Raw genomic sequence first — 16,066 nt, forward strand, 5'->3', positions numbered from 1 at the left:
GTATTGAACGGACTGTATTACAGTCCACACCAGTAGGTCTGCCTGTTTTAGCCTGTTCTACCTAAGTAAACACAACAAGATACTTTGTTTGTAAACCCTTTCTCCTGAGTCTCATTCCTGCACCTACCATCATGAGCACTCCAACCTATATCTAGCTTAGGAAAGCTTTCTACTATTAGGGTATGTCTTGGGGGAACACTACTACCACCATCTGACAATCTGCAGGCCCCCTCAGCCCTGCACCAGTCTAAGAGGGGAATCAGAGGATCTGGTTGAGATCCTTACCACTGAGACCACACTGACCACTACTCCCATCTCCTTGGCCTTTCTTTCAATAGACTTCTGCAATTGTATATACATGTTCTAGAGAGGTCCACACTTGTTAAGAACCATTCTTCACTGTTTCCATTGGTCCAATACAATGAGTAACTCCCAGGTCCAAAACTCAATCTGTCACTAACACTTCTGAGACTACAGTAGTACCATTTGTCACAGCCAAGTCTAGGCCTAACCACACAGCCTAAACTGATACCCCCCCTTGCCACAGGGGAGAACCATTACCAATCGACATTAATACTAGAATGGACAGGGTATATTATTTAGATTTATGCAAAAGACATTCTCATTATTGATATAATTCTAGAGAGAGAAATTTCGAGGCTGTTCACACAGAGTAATTTGCAGCTATCTCCTCCCATTATATTCAATGGGAGGTAGTGTAGGACGCAGAAAAAAAAAAAGGATCCTATTTGTTCTTTCTACGGATTCCTCAGCTGATTCTGCCACAGAGCCACAGCATGAGATCACTGTACCGTTCTTTTGCCATTGTATCATAAGACCGATCTAGTAAAGCTTCAGATGCTCAAATCACAGACCCCACCCCCCCATACCCACCATTCTCCCCCCTCCAACCCCAACTCTCCCCCCCCCCCCCCACTTTACTTGCTTTGGCAATGCCAAATATCTATTCGGATGTGCCAATAAAGCTTCTTTGATCTGATTTGTTACCAACAGATAGGTGTTCACTGCGTTCGACCTACAGAGTGCTCGCCCATGTGAAGTGTCTTTCACATGCAGGACAATAGAACTGTAGTAGATCCAAAGCTTACAGCATCATAAATGAATAAATGCTGTAAATTCAGTTTACAGGAGCCAAAATCAAACCACAAAATAAAACTGACAGACAGTATTTCTCGGTCTGAGCACAGATTTGTGACAGGGTCCTGACTCCATCGATGTTAAATACCTATTAGGGGACATTCAATAGATGTGTAAATGAGAACCTTTCCCTATGACCGGGCACTGAATGAATAACTAAACCTGTTTATAGGAATGGGGCTACGGACTGTCCTATTAATGTATCTTTACTAGCTCTCCAGTTAAACATACAGTGATATATTTTGCCGCTATGTTTCCATGAAGTGGTAATAACTATATAAGATACACCATGTTCTCTTTTAAATAACACTGATTTATTTTAATGTCTTGTGCCTTTATATGTAGAAAAGATATATAACTTCTCATGGCCATGCCCAGGTCACTTAGCACTGCCGAGTTCACATATTTCTATGTAGCTGTTTTTGACTTTCTTGTAATAATGAATATAAATCTGAAAAAAGTGCTTCCATATTTGTAGCCTCAGCACATTTCTGTACCGCCTGATGTAGTTCGGCTTGAAGGGGAAGGGGACGGATAGACCCCATGATGCTCAGAGTAAACCAGCGCCTGAATATCTTGTCACAGATGACCTAGAAGAAGAGAAATATAATACATTACTCTATGAAACTAATGACTCTTCTCTAAAACTGGCCAACCTCCGATACATCTTATTAAAGAGATGACACTGCAAGGTAACCTCTGATGTCTATGCACTTTCTCTCTTAAAGGGATTATCCTGGGATTAACAAAGTTTACCAGTGCATTATTAATATACAACTTGGTCTCCTGGGGCCCCATTTACTACTTTGTTTTACAAGTGAGAAGTCTTGGCCACATTTCCAAGCAGAACTTTATGTCTGCCCTGATGTGGTTGTTAGTCTATGTAAGACGTATTACCAGCGTGTGCATGGTATTGACAGACAAGATGTGAGCCCATACAGAAGTATTTATAAAGCTTATGTACTGAGCTACATTCTACCATCACAAATACAATCCTGGACCCAACGAGCATCAAAAGATAACTACAATAGCTGATGAGACAACTAAAAGAGATGTGATCCTTATTGTTATTGATGACTAATCCTTATTAGTTATTAAAATATAATATAAACAACTTCAACAATGAGCAGAGAATATTTTAGAAATGCCAAGTTGAAGTCATATTGTGCTGGTGCAATGAAACAATGAAGGTCATAGTGCCAAAAGCCTGTTACATGATCCTGACCCTAGAGCCAAATACCAGAAATAATGCTCTTAGTCTGGTGTCAGCTGGCAGTCATGTGGTTCTGACTCTATTGCCAAGTTTCAGTAATGTTCTGACATCCCTGCTGCCGTTGGTCCACCATGGTATTTACAGCTGCTGACAGCTGAGGACACATACTGTATGCAGGAGGTCTGAAAGTGCTAAACGCCTCCTAAGCTACTGGTTAGTCCTTGTTATGTTGCTTTGTGCTTAAGTATTGACATTGATTTGTGGAAAAAATTCAGTATACACAGGAGTTTATTAGTATAAAGGGTTTTTAAAGGGAGTCTGTCAGCAGGAAAAATGACATCAGTCTACTGACATTACCTTGTAGGGCTTCTGATATTGTTTCCAAACACGTCTGTTATTCTGGACTGCTGTTTGGTTGCTGAGAATTTCAGTGTTTTATAATTATGCTAATGACATGAAAAGGGCTTTAGAGACGTTCGCTCTGCAGTGTGGGCTTCTGTAAGTGCTGACCCTTACCCATGTGATGTTTTTATGTTTGTCACCTCTCCTGAGCCTCTCTGGTGCGTGAAGAGACCCTGGAGTATAATAATAGCAGTTTCGGTTCAGACGTGTTTGGCATGAACTAAACCGTCAGGTGAAGATTCTTTTCAGAAGGTTGTTTGCTTGCCCAGAAAAATTCAAGCGCCTACTTACTAATTAGAGATGAGCGAGTAGTGAAATATTTGAAAATTCGAAATTCAATTCGAGTAGACCTCAATATTTGACTATTCGTTTGAATATCGAATCCCATTATAGTCTATGGGAAAAACATGCTCATTTCAGGGAAACCAAAATTTGACCAATTGTAGTCACCAAGTCCACAATGACACCACAAGAAATGATGCCAACACCTCTAGAATGCAACTGGGACAGCAGGGGAAGCATGCCTGGGGGCATCTAACACGCCCAAGTCCCAGGATTATTATTATTATTATTATTATTATAACTGCTGGTGCTACTGATTTAGCCAGCCAATGACTGTATACGTTTTTTTTCCATTGCCTATGTTGTCCTACTTCCTGTCCCACCTCCCCTGCATAGTTATTGGTGTAAAAAAAAGCGCCAGGGAAGGTAGGAGGGGAATCGAATTTTTACTGCGTTTACCGCGTGGTATTCGACCGAGTATGAGTATTTCAAATACCGTAGTATTCGATCGAATACATACTCAATCGAATACTACTCACTCATCTCTATTACTAATCCCTTATTCTGCCCACTGCTGCCTCTGCTTCCCCTTCAGCCCTCCAGGGAGCCCTGTGCGTCCCATATCACCTCCCTGTCAGCAATGTCTTGAAATTGTTCAGTGTCTGTGACTTGGAACGCACAGAGGCCCCTGCAGGGCTGAACGGGAAGCCGTGGGCAGGAGTGGGGATTGTTAAGTAAATACCGGGGCCGGTGCCTGCAGGAGTAAAAGAAAAAGCAGCAGGGGCCCATCGGACCACTTAAGGTTGTGAGCCCTGTAGCAGCCACTACGGTTGCTATGGCAATAGTTATACCACTGACTTGGGGATATTAGCCTGTATGTGGTCACTGCTGGGGTACATTAAACTGCATGTTGCTACTACTTTGACCACTGCTGGGGGATGTTAAACCATGTAGGGCCACTGCCGGGCACATTGAACTGTACCAGGCATCTGCTTGGGGACATTAAACTGTGGGTTTCCAATACTGGGGAACATTAAACTATATGGGGTCACTGCTGGGGACATTGAACTGTATGGGGCCACCACTGGAGTTACTTAACGATAAATTTGTATTGTATAGAAGGAATGCAGCCCATCAACTTCAATTTTTTTTTTTTTAATGTGTAGCCCATTTACCTGGCCGACTTTGAGACCCCTAATTTACAACAATGGCATTTTATTAATCTCATATAAGCAATGCAGATTTTTGTCTATAAGAAAATTGACTTATGTTGTGAATATTAAAATCCACAGCATGCCAAATCTTTGTGTATTTTCACTGCAGATCTCAGAAAAATTACCCCAAAAAATCTACAATAAATCACAGATTTTGATGCTGAAAGTCAAGTGTATGTGTCCTTAAACTCATAGTGGTCGGGACTTTACATAAGATATTACAGAATCTTTGGCTATACAATGAACACGGTTAAAACAAAACCCATTAAAAAAATGGTGCAAATGCAGTTTTTATCTAATTCCAACCCATTTTGTTTTTTTGTCCAGCTTCCCAGAATATTGTAAGGCTATTATAAGGTACTGTTATGGAGTAAGTCCTCATAAGCTCTGGGAATGGTAAAAAAGTTATGGCTTTTGCAAGCTTGGGAGTAAAAAATAAAAAATGTCAGGGAAGGATTAAGCATAAACTGCATATTATGAAGTTTATCTTTTGTTGCTGTGTATCAATACAATAAAGGGAATTTCCAGGTTTACACTACTGATGGCCTATCCTTAGGTTCCTTAGGCCATTAATATCTAATGGGTGGGAGCGACTCTAGGCCCCCTCGCTGATCAGCGATTTGTAGGGGCTTGTGAATGATGTGTCCTCTTCATTGTTTACACCTCATGCTCTTTACATTGATCAATCTGATATAAGGATATACCATCAAACAGAAAACCTCTTTACTAGGTTCCGCAGGGCAATGCATGTTCAAGAATGCATTATGAGCGTCTTCAAGTAATATTTTTCCTACTATTTTCCCATATTTTACATTTATATACTTTATTATTAAGCCACAAATAATTGAGTGGATTGTTTTTGTTGCTTTATGCGTCCATTTCCAAATTATAGCCTGCGGTGTAGTAATGGTTGAAGATGTGTTATTTTCAGCTAAATATAAAGTGCCTTGTATGAAATATCACCACAGGCAGCTAATGGTGGCTAATAGCTGAGCCATTTCTATACATCTGGGCTGATTTCCAAATTATTTCAGAACTCTTCGGAGAAAAACTGATTTTAATATGATATTAAACAGAGCCTGGAGGCCAAAAGTGCAGAGACTGTGTGCTGAGGAAATCTGAAAAAATCCATAAACAGCATGTACTGAATAGAAGTGATGAGTGGGCAGCGTATCGACCTGATGCTCCGCTTCCCCACAAGTGGCCAAGATGCAGTAATACGCAGCTTTGTGAGTAGGTGAGTGGTATCTATATATACACACAACTATATATGTATGTATAATAAAAACTGAAGCAACTGATGCTTGTATTTCATGTTCTCAGTAACAAAGGCTTATTCATTTTATATAAACTGTCATTCGGAGAACTCAAGGCTATTTCAGATGAGACTTGGATGAGACATGACCTCTTACACCATGTTCTTTCTGATTTCTAGGCTTCAGTAGCTTCTGTTGAATGAAAAGGATTACCTTGATTTTGGAGATGGATTTATTACAGCTTTTAAGCATGGAACATGAATCACAAAGATATGGATTTTTTCAGCTTAACCTCTTCACTAGCTTTCTACAAAAATGTAAGGGAAAGTCTTCACAGAATGTAAGCTGGACAGACAAGACTCTGGCGCGGTGGGGTTGAGATCTGGGGTGTTGGACAGAATATTGGCTCAGTTTTCAAAAATGTTTTTTAATGACTACATGGTTTCGGAATAAAACTGCTGTTTACCTGTACAGTTGCATAGCCATTAAAGGAATTTTCCCATCTCAGAATTTATGGCTACATCCAAAGCACATGCCACAAATGCCTAATGGATCTGACGTCTGGAATGCACATCTATCTCAAGAACAGGGCTTAATATGTGGCAGCAAGTGAATGGAGGAAGGCCATGAGTCTCCCCTTTCACCTTATTAACCCTTTATTTTAGACCAGGATCATCAGAGGGGATTGAAATTATAAATGTTATACTTCCATGCTTGGCTATTTTAAGAACTCCTGTAAAAGTAAAAGAAGAGAGACCCCATGTACAGTTAGATTTACTTACATAGTCTCATTATATTCTTTACTTTATTATTTATATTATTACCATATACTTTTTTTTTTTTTAATTAGGTCTCCATCTGAAGGGGTTTTCCTGCAAAGTTGGTTTGTTTTTGTTTTTTCTCCTATCAGTATGTCTTTGTAGAATGGGAGGAAAAACACGTTTACATGGGGAGAACATACAAACTCCTTGCAGATGTTGTTCCTGGTGAGATTTGAACCCAGGACTCCAGCACTGCAAGGCTGCAGTGCTAACCACTGAGACACCGTGTTGCCCCTTGCAAAGTTGGTTTTGATTAGGATCACTCAAATGTCCATATGTGAACTCAAACCAACAGTCCATATATAGAATGTAGCTGATAAAGGTAATAGGACAATAAAGAAATAATAACCATTAGAACAGTTTGTTGTTATACTCTTACTACTAACACTAGTGTCTCCTTGCGTGGGGGGGATATTTAGTCTCCTCAGGCACCAAAACTTGGACGCAATCAGCACTTTTGCCCCTCATATGGCTATGTCCTTGATAGTGTCTGAAAACCTCGCTGAACAACATAGATTGACTGTCAGATTTATTATGAATGGCCGTACAGTTTGAGGGTAAAACTTCTGTTTTTCTGCATAACTGCAGAACCATTAAGGGTCTATTCACTGAAGTGGTATTCCCATTTTGGCATTTATGGCTACATCTATAGGATATGCAATAAATCCCTGATATACGTGTACCCCACCTCTGAAATCTACATCTATTTCGAAAACTGGGTCCTGATTGTAGATGCAAGTAAATGGAGAGTGGCATGAGGAGATCTCCTCTGAAAATGTGCTCAAACTTCCACAACTTGTATATCTGAAACAGGAGACCAGGTAAAGAATTCACAACCCTTTTACTAAATAATATCTGCTTTGATGATCCCCATCTCAAATGAAGGGGTTACCAGGAGACCTTTTGTTTTGTTTGCAGGAATGTTGTTTCTAAAACTTACATTTAGTGTTCCTGTAATTACTATGAAATCTAAGTTATATTACCTGTTAAGATATACATTTAACAAAATTACAAGTTCCATGAAAACCGCACTTCAGTCTATAGTGAGTCATTATCAGAAACATACGCAGCGTCCAGTATTACAAAACACATCTGTACTTTGCTTGTGAGCCACTTACTTGTAGATTACTATTCTCTCTTTGTGCTCCGCACATGAAAGTCTTCAAGTCACAAGTTGAAAAACAGTCAAAGAAGTTGCAGTCCTTATCAGACGTACATTTTTGCTCCAGTATGTTCCGCATCTTGGGTTCAAAAAATGCCATATCCATATCGATGGCCACCACCTGCAACCAATCACAGATAATGGAGTCATTTTTATTCTTCATGACAACCTTTACATGGAACATTCCTTGCACAAGCTCCAGGCACATGTTTCTACAGGAAGGCCCCTGGTTTATGATATAAAAGAATCATGGATTTTTAACATAGAGGTTACTGGTTGAGGCAAATACTCAGTCTATGTTCTGCATTTTCATGTGTAATGAGAATAATCACATAATCAGTACAGTATAAAGAATATAATGTTCATTGAATGTTTGTCAGCCATGAACGTCACCAGATTCCACTCAGATGTGTTCTCTGAATACTATTTTGTAGGATGCACAGGGTATTATGCAGGGCTGTGAAGTCGATAGGCCAAACCACCAACTCTGACTATTTTTCCATGGTCTGACTCTGACTCCTTCATAAATGTTCAGCCTAAATCATTAAAAAGCCTGTGAACGGGTTCTTATGAAATAAACAACAAATTATGCATCAATTTAGTTATACAATATTAATATTTGTGTAATATAATTAAAATAACTATAGGGGTTTCCACTTTCAGACAAGTTATTGTTGGTATAATGAAAAGTTTTGCATTTCTCCAATATACTTCTTGTATGACTTCCTCGTGGTTTTCTAGATCTCTTCTTGCTGCCATTCTTTGTTTAATCCCAGTAGATAAATATCAGCCCATGGTCATGTGATATACACAAGGTGCACGGCTTGTCACAGTCACAGCATAGTACAGACATTTGTTGTGCAATGAGCTGTGCACCTTGTGCCCTTCACATGACCATGGACTAGAAATAAGCAGAAGAAATGAGAGCAAGCAGAGATACAGAAAGTATATTAGAAAATTGTAGAGGAGTGGGTTCACACTATGTCCATTACACTCATCCATCATAGGATAAGAGCAACAGATATTAAAGGGATTCTATTATTAGGATCTAGTTTTGACTTACCACCACGTCGGAATAGCCTTAAGAAGGCTATTCTTCCCCTACCTTTAGAATTCTTCTCCACAGAGCAGTTTCTTTAATATTCCCAATTTTTGATGTATGACCTCCATCTTCTTCTTGAGACCACCTTTTAGCCGCCTCTTCATCCAAAAGCGCAGACTGCGCATGTCCGTTGGCCATTTTCCTGTGGCCGAAGAGACAATCGTGTAAGAGGCCTTAGGAAAATGGCCGATGGATATGCACAGTCAGCGCTTTCGGATGAAGACGCGGTGAAGAGGCGATCTAGAAAAGAAGATGGACAGAGTCGCTAGAGAGTCTTCAGGCAGCACAGGGGACACCCCCAGTGCTGTTTGAGTGCAGGGGGACCGCCCTCTGTGCTGTCTGGAGACTCATTTGCATACAGAGACAACCAGGAATACCGTCGGAACGGCGACGTGGAGAAAAATTCAAAAGGTAGGGGAAGAATAGCCATTCTTAAGGCTCTTCCAACGTTTTGGTAAGTCAAAAAGGGATTCTAATGTTAGAATCCCATTAAGTGACTGATGCAGATAAATAGATAAATCTGCCTGCATTCACCCTTATGTAAAAACATGATGTCAAATTTCTTCCGGCATGTTTTTTACTTTGACAGAAGAAAAAATTCTGTAACATAACAGCAGTGTGAACATCCCCTACCTTTTCCTTATACAAATACTGTAATAACACTTGTCTCTTAATATATGTCTGAAACTGGACAACGCCTTTAATCATTTTATTTTGAAGCCATTCTATACCATTTTTTTGACTCAAACTCCAGCCAAATTTAAAGACTACTCACGGATGCATGCATAGTCTTCACAAAGGGGTGGGCTTTTGAAGAGGTTTCAAAATTTCATTTTTCCTACTCTAGTTACTATATTAAAGGGTTAGCCTTGTTACACAGACAACATAATGTAATGTTTACTCCAGCCCTGGCCATTAGTACTTATTCTTATGTCCAAGTTTTTTGGATTTTTATAACATTGCAATTACTGTAACGTAGTTTGTATGTAAACTGATGTTATGAGCAGCCTGGGGTCACAAACTGGGCCAAGTTTCACTTTCCAAGATGAGCAGCTGAAATTCCAGTATGATGACAACATCTCAAGAGGGAAGATTTTCCTCATTATGCAAGCTACATTCAGCTTTATCTACGGTGTATGTGTACACAATGATTCCAATATTTTTATGGGTCTCTAACTTGACCCCGCATGTAATGTTTTCCACTCTTTCTTGTACACAACAGATTTCTGTTTGTTGGAATGGTCAAATATGTAGGAGAAGAGTGGATAGAGTCTACTACTCCAACAATACTGTATGGTAGCCAATGACAGGATGAGCTGAGATACAATGTGTAAGGGTCTTCCTAAAGGATGAAATGTCACATAATAGTTTAAGGTGACATCTCTTTCATTTAGTGATATTTTGGTTATTTGCTTGGTGCATTATGCACCATAACACCCGGGTGCAGTACGCCAAAATAGTTTAATACATCTTGTAAAGGGGTTCTTCAATCCCAGAAACTGATGTGTACAAGTGCATAAAAGGGGCATGTTAAAATAAGAAAAGGTTACTTGTCCCTTTATGATCCTCTGCTGCTCCAATTCACAGGCTGCCAGGTTCTGAACACTAGTTCATAGAAAGGATATCCAAGAGTTAGAAAAGGTACCAATGATGGACACAAAGCTGATAAGAGACATAGCGGACCTCAGCCATGAGGAAAGATTATAAGAATAGGATTTATTTAGTCTTCAGATGGTCTACACAAGAAATATGAAGTAAAAGGGTTCAATTAATTAATTTGGTGTAGTGTAACTTTACGATTTAATGAACCAACTAGGATTTAAGCTGGGAACAGAGATAATTTCCCCTAAAACCTAATGACCTAACACTTACATCCTCTTTTATCAGAACCTCCCACGCTCGTATACAAGACTTCTCCCGAGCTGCACCACTTCTCTGGAATGCTCTACCCCGGACAATCAGATTAACTCACAATTTCTACAGCTTCAAGTGCAAACTAAAGACACATCTTATCAGACAGGCCTATCACAATTCCTAATGTAAACCCTTCCGTACCATCATTAGAATCCCCAAAATCTGACCTTCCTCTGTTCCAGCTCCCACATTACCCCACATGATATGATGCCATTTCAGGCTAACTTTATATGTCCAAGCACCATCCACATGTTAAAGGACATGACTGGTGACGGCTCATAGTTCTATGTTTGTGTATTGACAGTAACCTCTATTACAAAATTGTCTGACCACTGTATAAGCAATGCTGCCCCTGCTACCTCTTGTGTCACCCCCTCTACCTCATAGATTGTAAGCTCTTGTGAGCAGGGCCCTCAGTCCCATTGTGTGAAATGACTATTTCTTTGTAATGTATCTTTCTGTTTGTATTTGAACCCTACAAGTTGTACAGCGCTGCGGAATATGTTGGCGCTATATAAATAAAAAAAATGATTATTATTTAAAGTTTGTACGTTCTCAGAACCTTCTTGCAGGTGCTGGGTACATCTGTGTAAGATTTCCTCAGCTCTTGCTCAGTATCAGTAGGCAGCAGAGATGAACTCCTATTGAGCTCTGCTCACTTTGTAGCAACGTATGTGATACAGTCTATGAGAATAATTTTTGAACTGCCCTCATACCTACAACCAAACCTATAAACTTTGGACCTACACCTCATAGTTGGGTACTGAAGGTAATTTTTTTTAGAGTTTAGAGAAAGGGAATAGAGTACACTTTTGGTAAAAGAGATATTCAATGACAGGGACCAAGAACTGTTGGCCAATGGAGAACCATCTGCTAGTGTTCTCATTTATTGGCTTCCATTGGTCACAAGGCATATGAAAGTCTTTTTCTGTGGTATCACAATGATAGCTGATCATTAAGAGAGGTTATCAGTGTATGATCTGTGAAAATCCAACCCCTGGAAGCTTGACCTGGGGAAACATACAGTCCATGGCCCTTGCTGGAGCGCTGCTGCCTCTTATTTCTCCTGGATGGTGGGAGTTCAGAGGTATGATTCTTTAAAGAGGTTATTCTGTACTGTACATCTCACTCTACTATCACAGTAAATAATGGTGTTTCTCTGGCATTTGTCCCATACAGGTATATCCGATCTGCATCTGTGGAAGCAGAGTGGTGATACAGGAGTATTCTCTTTGTAGGACATGCTTGGGTGCATATTCTGAATACCTGATTGTGTATTGTGGGTATAGCAGGATGCAACAACATAAATCCTCTACTATATAGCACCCAAACCACTTTTTATATTTCTATTAAAGTGAGTCACCTCCTGCAAGTGTATTCAACTGTAATCACCATGTTACAGAGCACACTACAATGATAAGTAATATACTTCTTATGTATGTCATTTTGAAGAAAATCAACTTTGAAGTCTTATACAATTTAGGCAGTTGGTGGACTGGGGGCAGGACTTCAGCTGTTGGTGCACTGGGGGCAGACCTTCCACTGTTAGTGCACTAGGGGCAGACCTTCAGCTGTTGGTGCACTGGGGGCAGACCTTCCACTGTTGGTGCACTGGGGGCAGACCTTCAGCTGTTGATGCACTGGGGTAGACCTTCAGCTGTTGATGCACTGGGGCAGACCTTCAGCTGTTAGTGTACTGGGGGAAGACCTTCCACTGTTAGTGCACTAGAGGCAGACCTTCAGCTGTTGATGCACTGGGGCAGACCTTCAGCTGTTGATGCACTGGGGCAGACCTTCCACTGTTAGTGCACTAGGGGCAGACCTTCAGCTGTTGGTGCACTGGGGGCAGACCTTCCACTGTTGGTGCACTGGGGGCAGACCTTCAGCTGTTGATGCACTGGGGTAGACCTTCAGCTGTTGATGCACTGGGGCAGACCTTCAGCTGTTAGTGTACTGGGGGAAGACCTTCCACTGTTAGTGCACTAGAGGCAGACCTTCAGCTGTTGATGCACTGGGGCAGACCTTCAGCTGTTGATGCACTGGGGCAGACCTTCCACTGTTAGTGCACTAGAGGCAGACCTTCAGCTGTTGGTGCACTGGGGTAGACCTTCAGCTGTTGATGCACTGGGGCAGACCTTCAGCTGTTAGTGTACTGGGGGAAGACCTTCCACTGTTAGTGCACTAGAGGCTGACCTTCAGCTGTTGGTGCACTGAGCAGTTGAATCATTATGTGTATAACCAGTCTTGTATAAGATGGTGTTAAATTACTGACAGTATATATAAGCAGTGGGAAAGAGGGGCAATAACAACCTAAATCCTTTAATAACATAAACCCCAGATTTTCAAAAACCTTGAAAAAGCTGTCATTTATGTTCTGTTTGGCTGGAGGATGTCTTAAAGTCTATCAATATAATAGATAAAACATTTATCAGTGGGATGCGAATGCTAGGAGCCCAAATGATTCTAAGAATGGACTGCTGCTGATATACATATTAATTTTACTTCACATGACTCTATACTATACAGATACATTAAGAAACCGAAAAGTGCAATACAGACTGAAGATAGATGCCTCACTATTGTAGGTTAGAACCATTTTTCATGGACTAGAATAATGTTTCCATTAGGCAATTGGAATTAGTTTCTTCTGTTTGGTACAGAGTTGCTTTGATTATCCTGAAAGTGAGACAAATGCAGGATGTAGAGCCAAGGACAAACTGGAATATGTAACAAGCAATATGTTAATTATGTTAATTGAAGCAAGGCTTCCATAATCCGGTTTTCTTTCCAATCCCATAATAGTACCTTTAATACAACATATCCTACGGGAATCAAATATTCATCCGATTTTTTTTCTCTATCAATCCATGTGTCAAACAGTCCATTCTACCTCTATGAGTTTGTGGGATATTCAGGTCATTGTTGTCAGGTCAACAGCAAATTTTAACCAAAATGTAACAGACAACAAAACATTTAAAACAAGCAGGGAAGAAAGTACCAAGCAAAGAAAGTGTGATCACAATGGTTACTTGATTTTCATCTCAAGTATTTACAACCAACGGGCAGTGGTTAGCAATGTAGCCTTGCAGCGCTGGAGTCCTTGGTTTGAATCCTGCCAAGGACAACATCTGCAAGGAGTTTGTATGTTCTCCCCGTGTTTGCGTGGGTTTACTCCGGTTTCCTCCCAGACATACTGATAGGGAATGTAGATTGTGAGCCCTATATGGGACAGTGGATGTCAATGTCTGTAAAGCGCTGTGGGATATGATGGTGCTATACAAGTAGGCATAATAAATAAATAAATAACCAAGAAAAATTAAAAAATCCACTAGGATTTAGATATCTGGATGAAACTTGTTTTATTATGCCAAACAACACCTGTAACAAATTCTGCCCAGATGTCATTTGTTTATATAATGTTCAAGAGCAGTATCAGAGAAACAGGTAAGGGCGGGTTCACACCAGCACCCGATCTCCGCTTTGCAGGTTTCCGTTTCCTGCCCGAGAAACTGGACAGAAGACGGAAACCGGCAGGCAGTTTTCAAATCTATTCATTTAAATAGGTTTGCAAAGTGTCCGCCCGCAAGCACCTGTGAGCATCTTCTGCTCTCTGCGGCGAAACCATTTTGGTTTTAACCGTACACAAAGTTGGACATGCAGGACTTTGTGTCCGGTTAAAAAAAACTGGTTTTGCCGCGGAGACCAGAAGTCGCTCACGGGTGCTCAGCGGCAGACACTGAATGCTGGGTTTCCATCTCTTGTCGGCAGAAGACAGAAACCCACAAAGTGGAGATCAAGTGGAGTCAAGAGCGGTGATGGGTACTTTTTAAGTTTTGGCTTGTTGGATCCATGGACGAACCACGGAATATTACTGGTATCCAAACAGATAGCTAGTAAGAATTATCTGATCAGTTCCATTCTCAGAACTGTGCTCTAAATATATTTTGTAAATATAATTATTTTGTATCCTTGTTGTATTGCACAAAAATGGATACTGAAATGAAACATTTTGCCATATTTTTGTCCCACAAGAGATATTTAGACACTTCAAAATGTGTTCATATACATGTTTTGTTAAAATGTTTTATCAAAAACATAGAAAAAAGATGTGAAATCTAATGTGCAGAGGAAGTGGTTCCAACTTTGTAGTTTATGCTGTCAACTGTTTTTGAAGAGAGAAGATCACTTTCGAGAGTGGCTACAGTTGTATTTAGGCCATCGTGTAACTGTTCACACTAAACATCCTGTCTTCACCACCACTCATAAGCACAGGGCACTTTACCCCTGAATACAATGGGACTTTGATGGTTCAAGGCATTTTCTTAGTTTTATGTAGGTGCATTCATTAATGCTGTCAGTGCCAGACTGTCTAGAAACACATCTCTTTTACAAGGGTTATGGTAATGCCCAGTTAGTTTACTTATACATTTCTATATGGAATAACAGAGGAATAGCAAAATATGGTTATAAAATGTTCTAGAATTATTTTCTGGTGATTACAATTATTTACTAAAACAAACAGGTCAAGAGAGCTGACGTCTTCTATAAAGAATGAATAAAAACTCTATTAAAGGCAAGGATTCTGAGTTAGTCAGTACTAAGGCCTCATGCACACAACTGTGAGCACTGTCAGTATGCTAACCATGTTTTTCACAGCTAGCCCGCTGACCCTTTCATCCATATTGTTCCATACACACGATTGTGTTTTTTCACTGTTCTGTGTACGTAGCTGGGAGCAAAACTCAGGACAGGTCTCCGCCTTCATAAGACTCCCGGATGTCAGAGCAACAGGTTGCCTTCTGTGACATGAAATGTATGGTACAGGGGCAATGAGGATTGGCCACAGGGACAGTTTCAATACTTTGAGGGGGCTTACATGTATTGTATTAATGCTTGCAATCAGATTGGACTCGGATCGTGGGCATTAGCTCCAGGTCTCCACTGTACATTACACTGGCCCTGCAGATGATCTGGCATCCACCGTAATAGTATGGCAGATGTCACGAAGGGGTTTGCACCCTCTCCTCCTAGCCGAGGGCTTGCAGCATTGCATCTTCTTTACCCTCATAATTCAGACTACATTTGGACTATAATATGCACCCCCCCATTTTCCTCCCAATGGGGAAAAAAGTGTCTTATAGTACGAAAAATACTGTATATAAAAAAAAAGAAAAAAGTTGCAACAATAAAAAATGACATCAAAATAAAGCCCGCATCTGTCAACAAAAAAAGACACAAAAATTATTTGACTAATCTGAGATTAAAAAAAAAGGTTTTAGCCTTCAAAACCGCAAAAACAAACCTGAAAATGTGTCCTGTCCTGAAATAGGGAAAATAGTCCAATACTGAAATGGTTAAAGGGATTCTACCATTAAAAACTCTTTTTTTTTTTGTCGCTAACACGTCGGAATATCCTTAAGAACAGCTATACTTCTCCTACCTTTAGATGTCTTCCTTGCCTCGCCGTTCGGTTAAAATTCCGATTTCCGATTAGTTCTCTCACAGCACTGGAGACAGCACTCTCAGACAGCACTGGGTGCGT

At 40.4% G+C, this 16,066-nt stretch overlaps 1 protein-coding gene across 1 annotated transcript in view; it reads right to left on the reverse strand.

Annotated features, from left to right (window-relative positions):
- Positions 1-1,456: 1,456 nt before the first annotated feature.
- The window catches only part of DIPK1C (divergent protein kinase domain 1C), a 46,448-nt gene continuing 31,838 nt past the window's right edge, over positions 1,457-16,066 (reverse strand). Inside the window, exons 3-4 of the mRNA XM_075270765.1 lie at positions 7,465-7,629; positions 1,457-1,748 (exon numbers count right to left, since the gene is read on the reverse strand). Of these exons, the coding sequence (XP_075126866.1) occupies positions 1,557-1,748; positions 7,465-7,629 (357 nt within the window). The 3' untranslated portion in view covers positions 1,457-1,556. The remainder of the gene's footprint in view (positions 1,749-7,464; positions 7,630-16,066) is intronic.

Source organism: Leptodactylus fuscus, chromosome 4, assembly GCF_031893055.1.
Source record: "Leptodactylus fuscus isolate aLepFus1 chromosome 4, aLepFus1.hap2, whole genome shotgun sequence".
In the NCBI taxonomy this organism is placed as follows: domain Eukaryota; kingdom Metazoa; phylum Chordata; class Amphibia; order Anura; family Leptodactylidae; genus Leptodactylus; species Leptodactylus fuscus.